This window comes from Seriola dumerili, unplaced genomic scaffold (genome assembly GCF_002260705.1).
Source record: "Seriola dumerili isolate Sdu_G_001 unplaced genomic scaffold, Sdu_1.0 BDQW01000262.1, whole genome shotgun sequence".
Lineage (NCBI taxonomy): Eukaryota > Metazoa > Chordata > Actinopteri > Carangiformes > Carangidae > Seriola > Seriola dumerili.
Genome location: NW_019174517.1, coordinates 4,285 through 29,524, shown reverse-complemented (window position 1 = coordinate 29,524; position 25,240 = coordinate 4,285). Strand labels below are relative to the sequence as shown.

The following is a 25,240-nucleotide window of genomic DNA, read 5'->3' as shown; positions in this document are numbered from 1 at the left end:
CTCTTTGCAGTTTTTATACATGCAACCACTCAGTAATGTGATAAATGAACAACCTGCAACCTCCAGCTCTTCCAACCTTCCTACATTCCATGCATGAGTTGTTACTGTACGTTTGTAACGCGTCTCGTCTCGCATCCCGTGTGTTTCTGAAAAATCCACCTAAGACCACGTTTGTACCGCGAGAACCTTTGGACGGCTGATCTCAACGGTCGTACGAGACACGGTGTTAAATACAGATTGTTCATTTCAAAAACTTCTAGAACACTGGCTACTCCCTCACATCAAAATGATCCTTAGTGGAAAGTGCCTGTCAGGGTGTTTGTACCCATGTTAACAAATCATCAAATGTATTATGCTGATGAAAAATTCACACTACGAGATATTTTTGAACTAATTAAGCATGAGCTCCTCTGTGAGTTCCACGGTGAGTTTTTGAGATTTAAGAGGTTTGACAAAACATTTGAAAAAACACCAACGCAGGACGAGAAACTTCTGTGCAGTGCCGCCAAACCGATGCTAAATCAGGTCAAAATCATCTTGCTGTGCCTAACAGTGTCTTTGATGATGCCTCTCAGTCTGCCGTCTTATTATTAATATTATGCCTGGTGTCTGCTCAGCTCATGTCAGAGCTTTTTTTGGGGCTTTTTGATAGTGATGTGGCATTATTATGTTTATGATTATTGAAACTGAAAACTAAGCTTTTTAACTCTATCTGCACTGTTTGTCTTTTTTTAAATGCCAACTGTTTGTTTTTTTTTTCCACTGTATGCATTGGTATCAGTCTGTTTTCATGTTGTCGTTTGTATAAATACTGTATGTCCATGTCTTGTACGGTGTTGTATTGTTCTGAATGTGTCGTGTACAAACCTCAAATCTTTATTAAAGTCCTAATTTTCAGATGTAAAGAATGTGCTTCTTCTTGTAGTGTCTTTCAGCCAATAGCTTCAGAAAAGAAACTGCAATGATTTAAGTCTATAAGAGCCTCTGTCAGCTGCTCTTTTATTCACAAACACACTCACACACACACACACACACACACACACACACACACACACACACACTTGTCATTGAAGTGCAGCAGTAACCAAAACCGCTGTGAGAGAGAAAATCCTCCTGCAGGAAGAGTGCTCTCCAGACTCGACATGAAAAACTGTTATTTCTCAATGACAGAAACAAAGCATTTTTCTTAGCGCTGTGACTCCTCTGTTCATTCTCCTCCCGAGGAAATTAAAGGAGAAGGTTCAAGGAGAAAAGCCTGGATCCTTCTCCCTCGAGGTGCAGCCGGTGCATATATAAGTTATGAGGAAATTTAGGATTTGGGAGACGCAGTGAGTCATCTGCTGTGACTCAGCTACTCATCTAGATGTTTTTGTGTTTGTGCAGCACGTTTCAAAGAGTTCAGGACCTGAGGTTCAATGAAAAGCCTTAAATGGAGTCCATACTGTACTATATGCTGTCTACAGTGCCATGAAAACACATGAGGGACACAGTCCACAGAACAAACAATATTCTCCACATGAGCTACAGTAAACAGTCTTCACTCTCAGCATTAGGTGCATTTATTGTGCTTGCTATTTGTAACTGCTGCTAACTGCTAGTCAGAATATTATACTTACTGGACAGATATGAGAATGGTATCAACCTATAACTCCCAGCAAGAAAGTGAATAAGAATATTTTCCAATATTTTTAAATATTCCTTTAAAGTCACAATTTCAGTTTAAGTGCTTCATTAATTCCCATGTGTCAAATAATAACTCTCAGCACTGTAACTTTCCAAAAATTATAGATCTGAGTTTATCTACTGTATCTGTCCCTGTATAGCATTACTGTAGGTTCACACAGAAAGCAGCGGGAACGTCAAACTGACCAGAAGTCATTGATGTGACCCGGCGTCTGCCTGTTAGCTTACAGGCACTTAAATTAAAAAAAAGATGCATGGACAAAGGCGTCTGACGTTGTAGGTGTTCCAGGTGAGTTGGTGAAGTGTAGGCTATAAAACATTTTGTGAAATGGGAGGGAACTGCATGCTTACACCGTAGCATGCGTTACTGTTACTTGACAACTTGATGCGATCGTTTGGTAACGTCAACGTCGCTAATTTAAAAGATTTCACTTGGCTAACTTATACACTGCTTGTGGTCAGTTTGCACAGGCAAGCTCTGCAGACCTTTTAAATACCGTTTGCAAGAACGTGTCTATGTCATCGACGTCAGAGCGCCCGCAAGCTTCACCAGCGCCTTCGCCACTTTCCGTCTGAACGTACAGTTAGAGTGTAATTCTCCATGTTCCCACTTTGTCTGTATTAAAATAGACATTTAATTCTCACTCTGCATTCATTCTCACACCTCTGTGTCATCCTCCATTCTCACCCTCCTCTCATCTTCCCACCCTTCCCTCTCCTCCTCCCAGTGGCAGACGCTGCCTCCTCCTCTCTGCTGCTTGTCGACTGTCACCTGCTCTTTACTCCAACCCTGCGTTCCTCATGTCCCATTTCTCAACGACTCCCTCAGCCAAGACACACTCGACATGTCTCCTGACACAAAAAAAAAAAAAAAAAAGAGATGCATACACGCTGCATGAGGCTCTGGGTTTTCAAGGTTGCTGTCACAGAGCTGTCATTTTTACAGATATGTTGGGGAATTGTGGGCAAAAACTGAAGGGAGCAAGCATGCAAGAGATTTGTCAAAACAAACAGCTTTGAGTGGGGATTTAAAAACAAATCCATTTATCTATGCTTCTCCGCTTCAAGACACAAGTCATGCGACATAATTTTTTTGAGTCTTGATTTTCTCTTGGGCTCTTCGACACACCACGGTGATGATATCACAAGCCAACAAGTGACTGAGAGTGAGAAGGCAACAACTAACGTGCCAGTCCAGCAACTACTCTGCAGCACCTACAGGTCCAGAACAAAACAGCAATACCTGTAATCTCTAATTAGCGCGAATCAATCTGTTCAACTCTTCCGGAGGATAAAACACGACTGGGCGCCGTTTGTTCACGCAATCCTCTCTTTTAGTAACGGACTTACGACATAAGTCCGTCAGGGGCTCTCCTGCTCGTGCTAGGCAGTCACAGTCAGCTGGCTGGTGTCACACAACTCAGATCTAAAGCGAGTCAAAGTGCTGCTAACCTCATTACTGTGTGGGCGCAGCCTGCTGCTGTGTGAGAGACTGCTCACACAGACTGATGAGAACACAGTGTTCATCCTTTCAACACTGATGCGAGTCAGTAAAGTGATAGTTTGGGTGACTTGGCGCGGGGTTGTGTGAAGTACTGATCTACAGTCAGTGTGTGACTTGCAGTAGATTCGGATCAGAGCGCTCCCAGTTTAGAGAAGCAGCAGGAACAGGGGCCATCCACTAAAACATGTTTTAACCACTAATGCTCAGAGGAAAAAAGCTAATATTAGTTGAAGTGTGCACTATATTTTGAATATTTTCACCACTTTATCTCGCCGTCAAACAGCCCTTTCCTTTGGAACTACATCTTTTGTAAACCATTGATCTGCTGTATTCCTACGCACGAGCGCACCTACGCTTCGCTCCGTCTGACTCAACCAGCAGATTTGAGTTGCACTTGTGCGTAGTAACACGGTGGAGCAACGGTTCACAAACTGCAGCTGCAAAGGAAAGGGCTGTTTGACGGCGAGATAAAGCGCTGGAAATATTCAAAATAAAGCGTGCACTTCGACTGATATTAGCTTTTCCCTGTGGGCATTTTGTAAAGTGGCTAAAAACACATTTTTGACGGATGGAAGCACCTCACACAACCTCACGTCAAATAACCCCAACTACCACTGATATCCACTGAAGCTGTTTCAAAGTCGGAAAAAATATTCTCCACACTGAAAAATATCGAATTTTACTGAAGCTCTGTCGTGTTTTTTATTGGGTTAAATATTAATTAAAAGAAACTAGATCTATCAAGATGTCTTGTGCATCATAAAAAATGATCTGATATCTTTGGAAGCTCTGGGGTGTTGTGCAGAATTGTAAATAATATTTGAGTGCATTTAAAAGGGATGGATCTGCCGCTGGGGCTGTGGAGGCCGAGTAATCCAAAGAAACTTCAGGTATTACAGCTGCACAGATTCCGGCTCTTGTTATGAAACATGCAAGAGGGTTATCGGACACTTTTGTGTCTCACACCTGCTGTGGTGCATGAGCTTTAACTAAATTGCCCGTCACAGCCAGTTTCTAACTGCTCTTGGCACGCTGTCGGGTGTTCATTTCTTTCTTGGCGCTCTCAACATTTCTCAGAGGAAACAAATGGAGGAGACGTAGGAGGAGACACGAATTCAATGTGTGATTCTTACACATCAATTTAAATCTCCTCCTCTCAGTTTTTTTTTTCCATGTTTCAACACCTCACACAAAGGCGTCCAACTGAAAAATAGAAATTGAGAGTGCTGTGGCAGCCTGCAGCTCTGTGTGAGGAGGGATGCAGCAGGGATTGAACCTGTGACCTTCCACTCCTTGTGAAAACCCCTGTGACCATATTTAGCCTCCAACACATGCCATCCACAGTCCGAAGATGATATTCCCTGTTGGATTACCCATCCCTACATAATCCATAATGTTCCATCTAGGAATGCACACATTGTAATCCCATATAATCCATGGAACGGAAGGACCAACAAACAGAGTCGCGTACTGAACGAACTCTCAGGCCGCCAATACAGTACGAACTAAGTCATGATAAAAGATGAGGCAGTCCATTAGTCCAGTTTATTACATGTATGTCACTGCGTGTGTTATTCTGGTCGTCTCTGACGCTCGAGTGTGTTGAAGCTTCCCTCACAGAGAATCAGAGGATGAATGTGTTGACTCTTTTCTTGAGATGTTTTTCTTTCTTTTTCTTTTTCCTGATTCAAAGCTGTGCAAACGAAATTATTCAGCCTCGAAGCAGTGTTTCCCTCTCCTTGACAAATAAGCAGCTCCGGAGGGTGTCCGTTGATCACAAAAGTGCTGCTCTGCTGGGATTTGACTTTAGTGGAGAAACTATTCATTTACAACCCCAGTAAGTATTGATTAAACTTTCCAATTGGAAATGAAGTATTATATATTTTTTTGTGTTAGGGTGTATTTTATTTTAAAAACAAAATGCTCAGCCAGTAGAGATCGCAACTACAAAACTCGGGATAAAACAAAACTTCAGGGACCTATAAAGCTGAAGTTGTAATGCTGAAGATTTCAGTCCCGGTTGGTTTGGTGTCGGCTACTTCTAATGTGAAGCAGCGGCAGCAGGAAATGTTAGCAGTAACTCAATACAGCTCTCATGTGACAGTGAGAGAGGGAACGGTAAACGCTGAGGCCGATATCAGTGAGATGTAACACTGGATCTGTCAGGAGAGTGAATCCAGTGACAATGATCATAAAAACTAGTTGAATGTCATGAAAATGTTTAGGATTATAACTGGAATATTTGGGTTGAATGTTTATACTTTACATATACAGTATTCACACTAAACAGAAGCATTTTGACCTTTTGCAGTCGCCGCGATACGGCCGTTCTATCAAAGTCCTTAAATCCACCAACTCATCACTTTCCCTTTTGAACCAGAATAGGTAATCCACCTACTCAGCCTCCACATGGCAGTGTACCAGAATCGTTTCTCTTCTCTCACACACACACACACACCACACACACACACACACACACAACACACACACACATACACACACACACACACACACACACACACGGTCCAAAATCCCCACAGAGCCTCCATCTGGACAGGAACAAGCTTTGCTCTTCCTCCGTCTTTGTCACCCACTTTGCATCTCATATCCCCTCCCTCCCTCCCTCCCTCCCCTCCCTTCCTTCCCTCCCTCCCTTATTCTCGCTGTTTTGTTAATGCAGTACTCCTTCATATGAAAAAGGTAGGCGGCCTTGCGTAACTCCATAGGAAAAGTATGGTTGTTACGCAGCCAAAGTCGTTGGTTTTGTTTCCTCTGAGGCCACTTGTGTTAAAAATACATACACTCGTGTTGCTGTGTGTGAGGTGCTTTGAATAACACTATACCCCCGGAGTGCCTTATTTGGTTTGCTTCATCTCTTATTTGTTTAATCCAGAAACCACCCATGTTCTTCTTCTTCTTTGGTGTACTGCAGAGTCTGTTTCCTGTTAGCTCTGATGCCGTATGTCTGTAAGAAATAAGCAGTCTTGACTCACCTGGTTGTATAAGCCATGCTAACTCAGTCAGTCAGTATTTTTGTAGCACTCACATGTTTGCCAGCAGTTAATTACTTATCTTGGCAGTTCTCCGTCACTGAAAGAAATCTCAAACATGCAGGGGGCTCCCAAGTTCAAGCTAATATATCTGCCGAACCGGAGATGAATAATAATATGTATTATAGACCGAGAAAGCAACAGAGAACACTTTAAATATGTGGCATCTTTACAAAGACAGGAGACAGCACAGGATAGAGTGTATGTGTTGAAAATAAGGATAGGTCATGATTTTCGAATATTCAAATAGTCATTAAATTTGAAAAAAATCAAATGTGATGAACTTGGAAGAATAATTGAATAGTTTGAAATGAATTTGGAAAAGTATTTTTGCTTGAAATGCTCATCATTATGTGCTACGTACTGGTGCTAGTCCTACCAGTACTAATGCTAGTTTCGGGCCGTCTTGGGTCCACAGCAGAGGATTGATCAGGTATTTCCACGATGACGTAATCCCTCCCTGACATTTCCCTCCACATCTCTCTCCCTCTCTCTCGCTCTTCTTCTCTGTCTCTCGTCTAATTACATCTCTGGAACATCCTCTTCCTCAACCTTTTGTCTCTCGCTCCTTCCGATTCCACTGCGACGGGGTGAGCAGATGCATGATAATTTCTGAAGCATGAGATTCAGTTCAGAACGGGCTTTGGCTCTGGTGACAATCCACTTTGTGATTTCATTTATTCATAGAATGCATCCTGAATGATTTATTCTCTGGGCATTGTACTTTTGCAATGTTCATTTAAGTTTGAGCACTTGAATTTTGAACTAAATTGACCAAGTTTCATTTCTCTAGGAAATAAAATTTGAAGTGTTTTGTTTTTACTTTGACGACTTTATGATACGAGTTTTTCTTGCAGGGTTGTTTGCTATTCATGACCTCTCAATCTACACAGTGTTTGGAGCTGACAAATGCTGCAAATGCTCAGCGTTTGCCGTCAACATCGACTTTGATTTATTTCATTTTTCATCATTAGATGCATTTATTCTCGTTATGGAAGACTGCAGAGAATAACTGGAGAATTAACGCGTGGCGTGAAGACGAATGAGTGTCAGAAGATGAGAGGGCGAGTGAGAGGATGAGTGGAGTGTGAGAATAAAGGGTGGTGAGAAATGCAGAGTGACAACATGACAGTTGAAAGCGTCTAATTTCATACCTTCAAAGAACACAGAGGAACAAAAAGGAAATTCAAACTAGTGACAGCAAAATACTTTTGTTACCTGTCTTAATATTAACCATGTCAGATTTTACATCTGGTGTATCATCATGTGAAGTCTGTTTCATTTCCTCAACCAAAATATAAAAGTGTGTGTGTGTGTCTGAATAGACCTGTTTAAAAATGGATCCATCTTTGTGTTTTATCCTCCAAATATTATCTGAGCGAGCGCACACGCGTGTCCTCTGAGGGCTGTTCATGCCATCTGCTGGAAATCCATTTTCTCTCTCCCTCACACTCACTCTTATCTCATGTTAGCTGTGAGGATACTAATTGATATAATGCACGTCCCTTACCCCGAACATCACATCACCTTAACCATCACCAATAAATGCTGAAACCTTAAAAGCCCTTTGAAGTAATGAGGACCGGCCAAAATGTGTCCTCACAATTATAGAAAGACATGTACACACACACACACACGCACACACACACACACAAGTGCAGACACACTCAATTTGCAGTTTTGTTTTTCTGCTGACAACCTTATCTTTAGAAATTAAAAAATTACTCTCTCTCTGTCTCTCTCTCCTCCCATGCGTCCTCTCTTCTCCTCATTATTTGAAGATTGCGGTCGGTCTGCCTTCATGACTAATGGATCCTCCAAATCCACCGCACAATCACTCCAAATAAAACTCATCAATTAAGAATCACGAGCCTACAGTATGTTATATTAGCAGCACGACACCGGCGCAGCTCTCTGAGTCATGAGCCGCACGGCCAGCTCCGTGTCACGCTCTGCAATTCTTCAACACCGTTACTGTATCCGTGCATCTGTAACGTCTGTTTGAAGCCGTCATCATATTTCGGAGATAGGACTTCACTATCGAGGAGATTGGAGGAGGCGAAACAAACACAGCTGGCCACGACTGTGACATGCAGCTATGCATTTAACATATTGCCTCATCAGAGACCACCTGAGGCTCTGTGTGTAAGCTGTGATGACCTCTGACCTCTCCAATATCACCGTGGTAATAATCTTGCTCTTACCTATCAGGCTCTGCTGGGAAATAAGCCCTGAGGATCAGTGCAGGGCTGTGCCTCCATTTTGACATGAGCCAGAACATGGTGGGATGAAACAGATGAAGCACAACTGGAATGGGACTAACGTAATACTGCAGACCTAGTTAAGCATGGCGCAGCATGTGAACTGGTTAACGGAGACACGAGGACAGACTGACTGCATTTAAAAGCACCCGAAAAGATTTAACAACACAGATCTGGGACTAAGATACGTTTCCATTTAACTTTGTTTGTTTGTTGTTTCTGATTACATATTCCGCTTCCTTTTGGGTTTATATTACAGAAGAATCTTTGTCTCTCCAGCTTGGGGAAAGGAAAAGAACTCCCAATGGCAACTACACCTAAAATAAGGCAATTTGCTGTTTTTAATAAGTAGTTACCAAGTCGGAATCAAAAGCACAAAGATGAGGCTGCAACAATAAAATGACCAGGATACAAACATGATTAAAATGATGTGAGACAGCAGCAGGAATACACAAACATCGAGCACGTAAAAAGACAACATGAAAACAAATCACTTTTAAAAGTGCAGAATCAATAACATATGGACCAATGCAACATCATAAAAGCCTTTTCAATAAATATAAGTTTCCAGAAGCAGTTTAATATTTGACAGCGCTGCCAGCTGGCAAGCAAGTTTCTCTCCTGTATCTCTCCTTTATTTGGAGAAAAAGATTCTGTTTTTAAAACTCCACTGATTAGAGTTCAGTTTTCTCTGCTTTGAGTACTTTAGTCAAGTTGTTAGAAAACAACCCTGGTGATGTCACTGTGATGTCATCGGGGTTGGTTTTTAGGGTTAGGCTCCAAATTTATAAGTTTAACAGACAGTCTGTGTTTCAAAGTGTGGCGTTAATCGGACAGGTAAGGTGAAAGAAGTTATCAAGATGCATTATAGGAAGTGTAGGATTCTGGGGGGGGTTTTGGAGTCATACTCGGGGCCACTGCTGCTTTAATTCTGACCGTTCTTCTTTTAATCTGTTGATGAGTCACCTTTAAATTATTCAGTAACTGACGGTGATGGTTCAACAGCCCACATTATGTTTGAAACTGCCAATCACATGTATTTACTTATTAATCAAGGGCGCCAGAACACGGATCACTGCTGCCCACTTTAACCTCTGGATACCAGTGACGGCGGCCTACTCATCTAATGACCCTGAACAACTGGGCTGCAATGACGTGACATTATGACCCAAACTAACATGTTGACCTTGAAAACCTTTCTGGCCCTTAGCAACGTACCAAGAATTTGATCATTGGTCATTGATGCAACTAACCTCAACTGTGAACCAGTGAAAGTAGCTAGCAATCTCTGGACTCTGCACTGTGTTGCTAGCTAGCTTGTTTGCCATGTGACCATTTTAGCTCTATAAAATGAATCCACTTGTTATAGTAGCAATAAGTTACAACATGTTCACACAGAGGACATTTACTACTAATATAAACTCAGACACAGCACGCAGTATAAAAGATAAATGACTTATTTTAGCACAGTGGCTAGCTAGCTTGTTCGCCCTATGAACAATTTAGCTCTGTACTTGGTAATAGCATTTCACTGAGTCACAACACTAAGCTTTTCATACAGAGGACGGTATGAATTTGCCTGGCCAAGGTTTACTGTGGCAGAACAAATACAGAAATGTGAAAATATGTACCTGGATAGGAACAGGCTTACTGCTGCTTACGCATAACTCAACAAGCTATCACTTGTTAGCCATGTTATATGATCAATTTAGGCTCATTTAGATCCAATTATTCTGTAAAATACTTCATATCCACTTGTTACAAAATGTTTATACCAGCGACATATTCATTTGTCATATATGTATTTCTACCTCTGTCTCCACCTCTCTACCTAGCATGTGGGCTAACAATCCTACGCTACTGTACAGCAAGTGAAATGACATATGTTACACACGCTTTTACAATTACACATGATTTCAGGAAGTTTTTTTTTTGCTCTTCCTTCCCTCCCTCCCTCCTTCCTTCTTTCCACCCTAATTTCCCCACGTGCACATTCATATACAACACAGATCCACACACTTAGCTACAGCTGATGACAGATTGTCTCATGTGGAGAGATGCAGGATTAGATTATCCCACAAGCTGTCACCTTGAAAATGGACACCAGGGAAGGATGAGAGGAGAGAGAGAGAGAAAGAGAGAGAGAGAGAGAGCGAGCGAGCACGAGAGGTTATGAAAGATGGATGGAGAGAAGAAATGTAGATGGTGAGAAAGATTAGAAATACTCTACTGGGAATACAAGAAATCTGGATTGCAGAGGGTTTTTATCTGATTTCCCACTTGTATGTGTGTTGTTTTAGTGTGCTATACTGTGTGTGTGTGTGTGTGTGTGTGTGTGTGTGTGTGTGTGTGTGTGTGTGTGTGTGTGTGCAAAGGAGTAAATGTGTCTATATATACTGTGTGTATCAAACACATTGTTGCTCAAACTCTAGTTGGTATTCCACATGAGTTCCTTCCTTGTGGTCTCACACTCCTCCAACATCTATCTTACCTCTCTCTCTCTCTCTCTCCCCCATCTCTCTCTCTCTCTCTCCCCCATCCATCTCTCTCTCTCTCTCTCTCTCTCTCTCTCATCTTTATGCTTTTGTCTCTCTTCCTTTTGTTTTCCATTTCCATTTGTTCCTTTGTCTTTATTTCTCTCTCCTGCTTTACTCCATCACTCCTGTCTCTCCCTCTCTTTCTCCCTCCTTCGTCTCCCACGTCTTTCAATCTCTGCACCCCCACCACGTTCGCCCACCGGCCATACCCCACCCCTCCCTCTCCCCAGATGAAATATTCATGCCCATACATACTGGGAGTGTAGCAGCAGCAGCCGAAGCCACAGGAGTCAATGCTTTCAAAGACTTCAAGGCCTCTGAGCTTACACAGAGGGAAAGAGAGAGAAAGAGAGAGAGGGAGAGAAGTGGTGGGGGAGGAAGAGATGGAGTAGGTGGAAAAGAGAGAAGAGGAGAAAATAGAAAGGAGCAGGTGAGAGAGAGGAAGAGAGAGATAAGCTTTGACAACCGAGAAAGGAAGAGAAGGAGTTGGAGGATGAGTGAAAGACCAAGGAGCCCCTCCATTACATCAAACACCAGGCAATACATGACGAAACACTCTTTTTGCATTACACACAAAAACACACACACACACACACACACACCTGCAAACAGATACTGTGGGTTAAACACAAAGAGAAGGAAAACCACAGAGAGATACAGCGCCTCCAGCACTTCAAACATCGGCCAACACATGATTAAACTCTTCACTCTCTTTGTATTCCACACTCGCACACACCTAAAAAAAAAAAACACTCCTGCCCTCCTGGGTGCTCATAAGGCCACTTAAGCAGTTTTTTTACACACATACACACACACACATTAAACAGCTGGTACTCATGGACACACACTTTCCAGAGCACTCTGCTACACACACACACACGTTCTTCCTTTCATCACATGCGAGCATCAGCACAAGTACGCAAACACACACATTAGGGTTTCAGAGGCTTTCATCGGTCAACACTCCACATGATCCAAAAGGCCCTTTGCCGTTCGCTCACTCTCTAATGTGCCAGATGTGATCTGGAATTCACTTTGTCTTATTATCCTGAGTTTGCACAACAGAGTTGCCGTCTGCCTGGCTGCTGGATAGAGCACACAAACACACACACACACACACAGACACACACACACACACAGAGACACACACACACACACACAGACACACACACACACGCTCCAATTAGGTGCCAAATTCTGGGTTGTTTCCAAGCAACCTACATTAAGCTGCAACTGCTGTGAGGGAAACGGGGCTTCAAAGCTTTGAAGGATGTTTTCACTGTTTGAATGGGAGTGTTTGAGTGTGTTTTATGTGCGTACGAACGGTAGATAAAGGCAATAAAGACTATAAAAAATGTGAGAGCGACACAAATTTGAAATATGTCATTACATCGGATCTCCTGACATCCTGTAATAAGATCAGCAGCACTGATGGAGCAGATACAGTGGATCAGAGGATTGATGGTGCCTTCACTGAACAAAGCGGCTTTGAACAAAACACAATCTTTCCTCTTGGTGTCTGTTGTTAAGCAGCTGATCCCGAAGTGACCTCTGATGAGAAAAAGAGAGGGATTCATGATATATTACATTACATAACACTGATCTACAGGTAGCGATACTGCACGTCTTGCACTGTGAGCTCTCATTATACCTGTGGTACATCATTTGTTAGTGCCATCCCAAGGTCTACTTTAAAATCAAAAGGTGTTTCTACTGTCAGCGTCTATACTTTAACTAATAGCCTCTATTATCTTTTGTAAGTCTTATCCTAAATAAGACTTATCCTTTTGTTTTTTAATTTTCAAAAATCTCATATATAATCCTTTTTTTGATTCACTGTAATATGTTTTTACTTCCTTTGAGGATGAGTCTGATGATATTTTGTTTTTCTTGCTGTCAACAAATCCCATATCTCCTGACAGCTTTCATATTTTTCCTGTTGGTGTCCTGATTCCTAAATAGGCCTATGTCTAAACCTATGTGTGTCCATCTATCACACAGGCAAAATGTGTGTCCATTTTCACACGGAGCTGATGAAACACAGAAGAAGGAAAGGAGATCTTTCCGAGGAAAAACCTCAGAGATCCACAATCACATGGCTGCGGAAAATTACAGGTGGGACCAGCAGGTTCCCTGAAAAACAGCAGGTAAATTCAGCTGTAAGAATTACCCACGTACATGCTCCAGACTGGATTAAAATCAGTGACCAGGACAGGTAATATTAAAATCAACCCACCTCACCTAGAGAAATAAATCCTGTCCTAGAGTCATGGTCATATGTTCCATGAATTGCCATGAACACAGGCCCAGTAGCTTATTTTGAGATGATAGCATATTCACCATCCGGCTGCCTTGAATACTCGAATATTAATAATAATATACATATTAATCCACGGTTGGAAATAGTTCCCGACAAATGCACTATTTACTGCATTTTTGGGTCATGCTTGATAAAAACTGCAGTGCCCAGCTGTTGTAAGAAACTATTTAGCCTTTATTAAAAATTTAAGTATATAACTGTGAGCTGTTTTTAAAGATTTATGTCTTCAGTAGGAACCAGTGGGCCCGGGATTGATTGCCACAGACAGAGTAGGGAAGTCAGACAGTCTAACACATTGGTTTTGATCTTTTCATGAGATTTGTTGACAATAAGAGAAATGAAGAATAAGACCAGAAAGTTACTGGTTTGTTATTACAGTTAGACTTTTTTTTTCTTGGCATGGCTTAGTTTTATGTTCAACTAAACCTCTCTAAGACTGAACTCCTAGTCCGGATGCCCCGATTGATCGGCCACCAATTTTAATAAAAAAATATGTGATCAGTAGATTAGAATTCTACTGGACCTTCCTTTGTGCACAGTGAAACCCTTGCACATGGTCCAGAACACAGCAGCCCGCCTGGTCTTCCATCAACCCAAAAGGTCACATGTCACTCCGCTACTCATCGAACCAACACTGGCTACTCATGGAATCAAAGTGAAGTCATTAATGCTGCCTTCAGAGTGACTTCTGGGTCTGCGCCATCCACTTGAACTCAATCATTCAGCCTTACGCCTATCAGTCTATCAGAGCCGGGGCGCAAGAATCTCTTGAAATGTTCCAAGAGCACCTCCTTACCTAAAACCCCAACATATCTAAAGAGCATTTACTATGCACTTTATATATACACATACATATATCATAATATATATTATACATTAAACTGTCACACCACTATGGCACAGAAAATCATTAAACCCCAAACCAGACTCCAGCTGCATCCAAAGATCATTCCGGTTTACTACTGCAAGGACATTATCATCAAGATGAATAATTAGAATAAACTGGTATCGTTGTGTGTATGCCTACACAGTGGGAACTCATTTGTGACAATTAACAGTTGTTTACATGTAATGAAACACTCCCTGAACCTGCATATAATACCACGGCATATTGCTGCAGGTTTGGAAAACATCAGCCTACTCCACTGGGACCTGCTGCAACATACATAATACATTCTCTGTCTCTCTGAGCAAACTTAGCTAATTAACAGGAACATATAGTTGGCTAATTAGCGGTATGCGAGAGAACGATTTTTCAACCCTCAGAGGACAGAAAATACCGAACGTCAGAGAGAAGGATTTAAAGTCATAGCAGGAAATATAATGAATGGTTTATGATAAAAAAAGGGGGGGTGACAGGTTCAAAGAAAGACAAAAAGAGAAACTGTGTTAAAGAGATGAATATTTGATTTAATCTGGGCTCCTTCAGAATATCAATTCATTACTCTGCATGTTTCTCTCTTTGTACCTTAATGTGCTGCCACTATCAAACTGTTTATGACAAAGGAGTCAGCCCACTCCTTCTGACATCTCATTCATTTTCATTGAGTGTTAAAGCAGACCCTTGTGCCTGATAATAAAAAACAAAAAGAGAACCTCCTCAAACTCACAAAATTAACAGAAACCACATCAAGTGTCCTCTCAAAGGTCAAAACCAGGGACGGATATTATGTCCTTATTAAAATAAGTGAGAATGTGTAGACGTGATGGAGGGAATACAAGAGAAAAAAGATTGTATCACCACCAGTTAGATGAGAAGTTAACACCACCCTCATGTATGTACACAAAGCTACCGTTAGCATTTTGTTAGCTTAGCATAAAGACTGGAAACAGGGAAAAAGGTAGCACGGCTCTGTCTGAAGGAAACAAAATCTCCCACCAGCATTTTTAAATCTCACTTATCAACACGTTATAAATCTTGTTTTAATCTGTACAAAATTGTAAAAACAGCAAATTGTTGTTTTCACACTTTTTGTTTTTTGTACAAATTAAACAAAACAAATATAACATGTTTACAAATTTTTTATTTAAAACTAGTTATTTGTTGTTGACATTTGTTTTTTTCAGCGCTACTCTGCTGACCTATCACGCCTGTGTCAGCCCTCTGAACAGGATGGCTATTCAACCCACCCTGCATTGATCCACGCAGACTAAAAGATCATTTGGCAGCACGGTATATAGTGATTCCTTTCTCATTAACTGTGGGTCACGCTGACACAGGTCACTGCAACCACAACGTGCTCGTCCTCTCATTGCTCTGTTTGGATTGCAGTGACCGCATGATAACAAGCAAACACAAACGCAATCTTCCCGGGAAGGAACAGGATAAAACAAAAAAACAAAAAAGAGATAGAAATGCCACCAAACTGTGAGTGTCTGCCTCAAGAACTGAGGGAGGGAAGAGGAATAGAGAGAGGGAGAAGAAAGGTCTTGAAGGGAAAGAGATGTAAGTAATTCCTCCAGCCTGCTGCTCCACACAGGGAATTTGGGAGCAGAAAGTTGTTCAATAATTTATTGATTTTCTAAGTGAGCTTTTCTTTCTTTCAGGATTTGATGTAAATGATTATCTAACCGTTTGTTGCTTAACTAGTGCAGTGCTGTGAATGTACGGGTGACCGTCTCTCTGTCTATCCACTCGTCTGTCTAACAGCCTAAAACAATCAGTGTTTAGCATAGTCTCACAATACACTTTTACCTTGGGTATTCAGCTACAGCTAGGCTGCTTTTAAGGTGGAATGTTTTCTTGCGTGTTACTCAATGCATGACTGACATTTGGAAATCGATCACTACACCTTAAATGTCAATATGACAACTTTGACCATTTCATTCGTTTTTATTAGCTGTCTACATGACATACTTCTTCAGATGCCTCCTCCTCCTCACAGAAGACCAAAATTTGCCTTTTAAAAGCCTTAAGAGGAAGGAAATTCATTTAACACTTTTCTTAGACCTCAAGGACACACACAATGTGTCTCAGTGCGCAGGCTAATGCTGAATCAGACCACAATTAAGAGTGCACAGACCCCTGTGCCCAAAACCTCAGAGGCCACCCTCACCCTCACCCTCACCCCCTCCACTCACACATACAAGCAATCCAGGTTTTGATTGGCAGGTTGTTGTTGTTGCCGTTGGAGACACCTGTAGCTTATACAGGATTTACATTGACAGGCTACAGTCTATGATCACAACCTGAAGGACAGTATCACCTGTAGATATATTCTGTCAGACCGGATTTACACCACACAATTAGTAACAATACATTCCTGACCCGTAGCAGCAACATCAACACATTTACCTACAGTGTGTAGTTGATCGCATACAACACACACTGCCCCACCTCCATCAATGCAGTTCTACGATTCAGATTCTCCCACCAATCACGCACAGTTTTCGTTCATACTAGTAAATGTAGGTAAACCTATAATAGATAATAATACATGTAACCTGTATCATACAGGATTTCCTCCGCATCATACATCCATGCATAGAGATGCAACTATAAAATAGATAACCATACCATAAACAATCAATGCTTTTCTGCAAAAGAAACCCCTATATGACATTATGTTGTTGTGATTTTATCAATTAACTTTATTATATGAAAAAAAAATGCCCCTCAGACACTTTATCCTGGCGCTAGTTAGTTAGATCGTAAGCTACGAGTAACTTCCGGTTTGTAGGGCTGCTAAACTGGAAACCTACCTGCCACCGGGTTTCGCCATCCGCATCGGTGTCGGGCTCAGGTGGAGATGAGGGCGGGGCGGTTGAGCTGTTGTCTGTCCCTGGGCTGTGGCTCTCCGCCTCCGTTTCCTGATGATGAGCTAACGTCAACGGCTGCCGCGTCCTCCTCCTCTGCAACGTCAGCGACGTCCTCTCCCGGTTCTTTGCTAATGCTAATGCTAGCTAGCCGAGTAGCCGACATTACAAAACACCCGCGATAAATTGTTTGTTTGTCCGAATTTCAGTTTCTCTGGTGTCATTTTCTCTTGTCGTCTGTCTCTTTGTTGCTCCGACGTTTGTTTTCCAAGATGTTTGAAGAAGCTTCTTCGTCACGCAGCCGCCAAGTTTGCCGCTAAATTCCACCGGTCACCACCTGACCTGACGTCACTCTTCATCATCCTGTTACAGACCCAACCAGCAAACCTATTATAATATTTTTATTATTTATAAATAAAGTAACTCTTTAAAGTATTTAAACACACACTCACTTAATTAGTTTATTTGATTTATTTTAACAAAAACAATAACAAAAAAAGGCAGAATGAGGCCCAGGTTGGTGGAGGTTTGTACGCCCCCTAGAGGTCGAAGGTCCTCAGATTACAGATTATGATACACTGCTAGCTGTATCAAAATGTCTTAGCAGTGTATGGCAGGCCTTTTTAAAGATATTAGAGATATTAATATCTTAGTAAGATATGCAACATAGGCATGTGGTTTAAATGTTGTTAGAATTTGTAAACTTTCCAATCTCTGGTTCATATTCTTACAAGATCATGTGACTCACAGCCGGAGCTAGAAGGCCAATAAGGAGGCCCTCTAATATTTGGTTCATTTTAGGCATTTATGAAACATTGATCTACTATTTCACTCATATATTATGCTGTTTTTAGGAACCTAAGACTTTGGTAAACCCATTTCAAGCACCAAAACAATTCAGCCACATCACTAAAGGTTTGTTTCATAAGAGATTCGAAGAATTTCAAAAACTGGGCTTCAATTTTTCAGCATTCGAGGCTACTTATCTGTTTAAAAAGCACTCTGGGACAAAAGGGGGTGGCCTCATTATAGAAAGAGCTTGGATAGTTTCGAAACTTGTGATATAAAACCCTTGAATATTACGTTCTATTATGCAAGTACCTTTTAAAAAAGTGAATTTAAGAGAATATTTAAAAATCGAGAAAATACCCTAGACCTCACCCTTAATACAGCTGCCCTTGTGAGTATTTCAGTTCTTTCAAAGTAAAGCTTCTTTTTCATTGTGTTTTTCTTGTTGTGTCCACTCCTGTATATGTGAATAGGTGTAAATACAGGCTACTGTATATGTGAAATGCAATGTGCAGAAAATGTTTCATCATGATCAGGTGTGAAGTGTTGGCAGCGGTCCACAGTCTGTTGGGATTTTAAATGCCACTCTGTTGTGTTTCTCTCCTCCAGCATGATGAGACAGAACCTTGGCCGATCCACTCGCTCAATCTATCTGGCTCTGGCGTGTTTGTCCCTCACTCTCCACCTCCTTCTGGCATTTTTTTGTCTGTCTGTCCTCCAGACAGCCTGTGTCCTTCCCGCCTCATCTTCTTCCTCCTCTTCAGGAGATGCCTCCTCCTCCTCACAGAAATTGCCAACAAGTCCCCAGAATGACGAGCATCACAAACTGAATGCCAGCACATTACACCTTAAAGGTAAAGACAGCTTCAGTGCGGCCAGTGAGAGGGAAAAGAAACTGATCGGAACTGGACAAGTGATTCAAAAGGTCAAGGGTTGCTCTAAGCTTGAGGCACTGTTCAATCACCCGCTGTACAACCTGCCACACCCAGAGCTGCGAGAAGATGATTGGCTGCTGAGGGTGAAGACCAATGAGGATGCGAGCGATACGGAAAGTGAGGAAGAAGAGAGGGAAGATGACGTTAGTAATGACAGTGAGTGGTGAGTGACAGAGAAAATAGATCGATCATTATGTAAAGTTAAGAAACAACTGGTGCTCTGGAAAGAAAAATGTCCACTGTTCTGCATCTTTGATGAGGCACTGAGTTCAAGTGGCCTGATTTAGTGTTTTCTATCCGAAAATCTTGTGGCAAAATCTGAACATTAAAGGTTTCGGCTTGATTCACAAATAAAATGATGGCAAGGCTGTTTTTAGCCACGCTAGTAGCCTGGCTCTATGGATGGCAGTGTCTGTCTGTCTGTCTGTCTGTCTGTCTGTCTGTCTGTCTGTTCACTACTTTGATGCAGATGTAAATATCTCAGCAACTACCAGGTGGATTAAAATGAAATTATGTACAAAAACTCACTGACTTTGATGATCCCATCATTTTTTTTCTCGAGTGCTGCCACCGTGAGGTTTTGTTTTTTTTTAGAGAAGTGTCTCAACAATTATTGGATTGTCGTGAAACTTGAAAAAACTTTTCATCTTGGACCATCAGGTCAAAACTTTTTAATTTGTAATTTGGTTCATCCTTGAAAAACATTCCCATCAACTATGACAGCAAATACCAGAAAATGTTAGAATTCTGAGACATGTGTTATGTGCTTATTAGAAAATATTAGTACAGACAGATTAAATTAAGATGGTGAATAGAATACAGAATTTGTATCATCTCTTAACCATGACACCAGTGTTGTAATGTAATGTAGTGAAAAGTATTGTCATGCCACATTGCTTTAGTTCATCTGGAACTTTAATACATTTTTCTTCATTTCATATTTTATATCTAAAGTATGTTTTATATTCAAGAGCCGCCCTGAAACAAATTGTCCGAGCTTCAGCGTGACTGTTGGACTTTCATTGTTTTAATTCTGCCCATTTATCACCTCCACTTCCTCCTCTCCTGAAGGCAGAGCGCCAGTCAGGAAGAAGGCTATGACAAAGTCGCTTGGACCAGCGACGTGGAGACCCACCCTCCTTGGCTGCGGTTTCACTTGGGCATCTCTCGCTGGGAACTGTACAACAGGAAGGATCCCAACCTGGCCCAGCTGACTCACTATTTGGCAACGCACCGTATCCACAGCGCTGGTGAGCAAATGAGGCGGGGGCAGGGGTAACAGGTGAGAGGACAGAGAGAAGACAGGACAGGAAATGGTACAAGAAGCAACAAATCTAATAATCAGCGTATGAAATATCTAGATCTGTATTCTGTACCATATTTAGGATGCAGGCTTCCACTGAAATGAAGCACTCCGGGGGGGGGGGGGGGGGGGCTGCGTTGCTCAATACACCAAGAGTAGATCTAGAAACCGACCTAGACTTTACCCTGAATTGTCCCAGAAGTGCAAGGGTTTAATTTGAGCATAAATATTCAGCTTCCTCTTGGTTAAACACAGTTACAACATCGAAAAACCATGCTGCTTTCTCATTTTAACTCTAATCCCTTCATACAAACAAGCCGGTCTGCGAGAGAGCCGGAGGCAGCAGTGCTCAGTGTGACAAAGTTCATATTCAGAACAGTGAAGATTACATTTCTGACAGAAGCATCCGTGTATTAACACAAAGGCACACGTATAAAAAGTGACATGGATGTATGAAAATCAAATCACAAAGTACATTTAACACAGAATGAGAGAGCAAACACAGGAGGGTTCAGCGCCGTGTTTGATGACACACAGACGTGAGGGTTTGAAGAAGGTGGCAAAGCAAACAGAGCAGAGGCGTGGGGACCATAAATTCATTCTTTATCGTGTGTGTGTGTGTGTGTGTGTGTGTATGTGTGAGTAAATACTACATTTATGAACAGACGTCAGCACTTACACAGAAAATACAATGTGAAACAGAATTATAATTCTGAACAGCAGGCGAATGTTTAGCTCACATCATCTTTTTGTAGTAAGGTCATAAATATAATCCTCCCACCAACTTGTATTGTCTCAACACACACACACACACACACACACACACACAAGGACACACTGACCCACACATACACATGCTGGATGCACGCATAAACAAGCACATGCACAGCTCATGTTGTGTTTGCTCATCTCAGACACCCTGTCCTCATCTTCAGCTGCAGAATGAATAATGTATTGAGATTTGTGTTATACGCTGCAGATTAAGCACTAATCTCAGCTACAGGCTGATTTTTTTTTCACTGTGTCATCCCTTTTTTTTTTCTCTCTCCCGTGTTTAACACTCAGCACAGCATCTTTAAATGTGTGAATTCAGGTAAATGTTCCTTTTTTTAATCAGAGTTATAAACAGGGATTATGAATAAATATGAGAGGATTTCATTCATATCTCAGGATTGACATGTTTTGATTTATTTCCAGGATTTGCTCCTTGAAGCGTGACATTAAAACAACCACAGCGGTTTATTTTTCCTCTCATATTGAACTTGTTCACTCGAAAGAGAAACGAACGCATGCTTTGATTTTATTCATTCGCATTTCCCAGATGTCTGAAGTGCGGGTGAGGCGGATGAAAGAATGTAAACTGTGTTCACTTTACAGACGTCAGTGAAGGTAAAAATAATACATATATATTTAAAATAAACAGCGATGTACTGACTTCCTTGTTTATGAGCTGCAGGAGCAAGATTGCCTCAAGATATAACCTCATTAAATCAGATAGTTGAAATGTTGCCATTGATACTAATTAGTTAACTAATAAAAATCCATTTCATGAAGTATTTCAAACAGGACTTATAGTGGTAATGTTCAAAATGGAGGGTCCAGTATTAGTTTGTTGTTTAATAGGCCACCGTGTGGAGAAAGTGGTGTAATGCATTGTCGTATTACATCAGTCGTATTAAAGGAGAAGTCTGCTGATACACTTTATTACTACTTCTTTTTGTCAACAAAAAAATCCCATGAAAAGACAAAAAACACTCAATTATAAACTGATCTGTCCAACAAGTATTTTCTGTGCAGCCAAAGACTGATGTAGTCGACATGTTACATCATTACAATCAACATGGACACTGCACTTTATGTTGAGTAAGTCCCACAACCATGTGGGGCACAAATGCGTATTAATCCGCAGCTGAAAATAGTCCGCAACAAAAGCACTATTTTAAACAAAAGATAAAAACTACAAAGATAAAAACTACAGTGCCCAGATGTTTCAGGATTGTATTTAACCTTTTTCTTTTTAAAGTAAAAGTTTATATCTGTGAGCGAGCCATGTGAGATGGACTGATGTTGGTTTGACCAGTTTTCCTTTGACACAACTTCCTTTATACACGTCTCATTGTTTTTGTGATCTAATATGTGAGTGTGTGACATCGCGTTTTAAGGATTAATCTTGTTTATCTCTTTGTTTTTTAATGCACTCTCTCTCTCTCTCTCCACTCTTTCAGTTCAGAAGACGGGAGGCACGCAGCTCAAACTGCTCATATCGTTCCCAAACTACGGACAGGCTCTGCTCAAACCCATGAAGTAAGGACCCAGTACTGACTGTCAGTGTTTGTGTACAGTATGGCGGGGGAGCGTTTTCACCGTAACACATGACATACATCAGCGTATTGTGTGTGTGTGTGTGTGTGTGTGTGTGTGTGTGTGTGTGTGTGTTCAGACAGCCCAGAGATGCAGAGACGGACTTAAACCTCTTCTACTTCTCAGACTTTGAAAGACACAACGCTGAGATCGCTGCCTTCCACCTGGACAGGTACAGATGGAGAGGCAGGTTTGCTACTGTCCTGCTTGTCCTTGGGGATACAAGTGAAGAGATAAAACAATTTATAAACCCCCCCCCCCCCCGTCTTTCCTTTGTTAATGTCCGTCTCTGTCTCCCACCTCAGACTGCTGGGCTTCAACAGGATCCCCCCCGCAGTGGGTCGGCTCATCAATGTCACAGCAGAGATCAGAGAGATCACCACAGACCACAGGCTGTCCAGAACCTTCTTCACTTCCCCCGGTGTGTGTGTGTGTGTGTGTGTGTGTGAGTGTACAACTAAACGTCCATCTCTCTCTCTCTCTCTCTCTCTCTCTGACCTTTAGTGGGGAACGTGTGTTTCTACGGCCAGTGTGAGTATTACTGTTCAACAGAGCACCCAGTTTGCGGTCGGCCACATGCACTGGAGGTTTCCCTGGCCGCCATGCTACCTGACCTCACCCTCGCTCCCCGCAGGTCCTGGAGGTCGCCATGGAGACGGTCCTACAGCCGCACCAAGCTGGCCCGGTGGGTACACTCTCCTCTGTTTCAGTTAATCCTCCCACAGACTAAACACCATGAACACCGCTCACCTTACACCCTGTGTCTGACCTGAGGCCGGTGGAGCTCACAGTGTGGTGAACATGAGTGAACCGTCAGTGCACGCTGCCCCCCGGTGGTCTGAATGAAGGACTGCAACACAACACCACATAAAACAATAAAGAATCTATTCATTAATTAAAACTGAGAGAGAAGAACTTTTTACTGAGTCGGTTTCAGCCTCCTGCAGGACACATTACACATTTAGTCTGCAACAGGCATGAGTCCAAAACCGGTCATCACAAAAATCCTGTTTAATGACAAAATAGAAAAAGTCATTTATTTCCTACGAATGAATGTTGACTTATTCTCTAAATGCTGTCGTCCCCAGGTGGGAGAAGGACCCGACCTACTGCGACACAGTCAAACAGACGCCTCCTTACGACCACGGCACCAGACTGGTGGATCTCATAGACATGGCCGTGCTGGACTTCCTCATGGGTCAGTCTCTTAAACTCAACACAGCAGGTTTCAAAACGTAAAGTGGGAACTGACCTACATGTTCTTATTTTCCTCCTCTAAGAGCAGAGGTGAACGGGTTCAAAATATATCACTGACCTCTGGCACTCTGGGTGTTATTGGCATTATTAACTTGTTCTACTTAAAGAAAAATGCTTTTTCCCTGCAGTCGAATGAAGCATGACTGTTTTTCATTCGAAGGCAACATGGACAGACATCACTACGAGACGTTTGAGAAATTTGGCAACAAGACTTTTCTGCTGCATCTGGATAACGGACGGGCGTGAGTAATCTCTCCACTCCTGACGGCTCCGTCGGCTGAAGACGTGCTCACAGTAGAAAACAACAGCAAAAGCCATTTTAACCAAGTGTATCGTAACAAGTCATGTGTGTCTAACAAACAGTGAAGAGGTGATTCTCTGCCGCAGCAACATCACTTTCATCTCTGTCCACGGTGACCGTCACCGTGGCAACGTTTGGTTTATGTTGCTTTCTCATGACTAAAAATGTTGTTGATGATGTTTTCCAGGTTTGGGCGTCACTCTCGGGATGAGCCGTCTATTCTGGCTCCTTTACAACAGTGCTGCAGGTAAAACTAACAAACTAACAAAAAACTTCAAAATGAAGGATGAGAGAAACAGCTTGTAAAGAAACGAGTCGATAAAGTTCCCCAGGTGTGGTAGAAGAAGTCAGTAGGAAACGCTCACGATTAAAGGGACCAGGAGAGGTCGTTTGGTGTCAGTTCAAGCATCATTTCATTCAAATCCTTTATAACTTACAGTGTCTCTCTGTGATCTCCTTCGCCTCTCCTCCACTGTGTAGGATGCATCGCTCCACCCTCCTCCGCCTGCGTCTCTTGTCTCTCCCTGGCTTCCGCCTGAGTGACGTCATGCGGGAGTCGCTGGCTCGGGATCCTCTGGCAGGCGCGGTGGCCCCCGTCCTGTCCGAGCCACACCTCTCTGCTTTGGACCGACGCCTGGCGGCCGTCCTGCAGGTGGTGCGGACGTGTCAGGATCAGCACGGTGATGTCATTCACGACGACCTGGAGGGATACGACGAAGAACACCATCCGCAGCCTGACTGAGGAAGAAGAAAAGCTATTGATAAAGCAATAAGTTATAAATCTGTATCATGTGCACAGTTACCTGAATGATGTAGAATCATGGCAAATTGTGCATGATAATTTGTGGGTAAAAAAGATTGTTGGTCTGTTTATGTTTCTCTAAACGTGGCTCTGGTGACTTAAGGCTCTTCTTATGAACAAACATGAATAAAATGGTTCATAAAACATCTGGATCAGCTGCTGGTATCATAAAAAGACTGAAGGAGATGATCAACAGCTCGATGAAATGAAACCTGAAGATCCTCTTTCAGACATGAATCATTTGTTTCTCATTGTGTTTTCTACCCAAATGTTTTTTAATTACCAGGTTAAAAGTTCTTGAACTTACATCTGCTCCTGCGGCGTTATACAGTGCGCTCTGTAGGTGAACTCGTGCGTAGGAATACGGTAGTTCAGCGGTTG

The 25,240-nt window shown here is 42.1% G+C and overlaps 1 protein-coding gene across 1 annotated transcript; it reads left to right on the top strand.

Moving 5' to 3' along the window:
* Positions 1 to 18,510: 18,510 nt before the first annotated feature.
* Positions 18,511 to 24,957, top strand: LOC111230346 (extracellular serine/threonine protein kinase FAM20C-like). The gene is made up of 10 exons (XM_022757041.1): positions 18,511 to 18,998; positions 19,907 to 20,085; positions 22,364 to 22,442; positions 22,579 to 22,671; positions 22,805 to 22,920; positions 23,004 to 23,184; positions 23,588 to 23,697; positions 23,917 to 23,998; positions 24,245 to 24,304; positions 24,538 to 24,957. The coding sequence occupies exons 1-10, from the start codon at positions 18,511 to 18,513 to the stop codon at positions 24,797 to 24,799; spliced, it is 1,650 nt and encodes a 549-aa protein (XP_022612762.1). The 3' UTR covers positions 24,800 to 24,957.
* Positions 24,958 to 25,240: the final 283 nt, after the last annotated feature.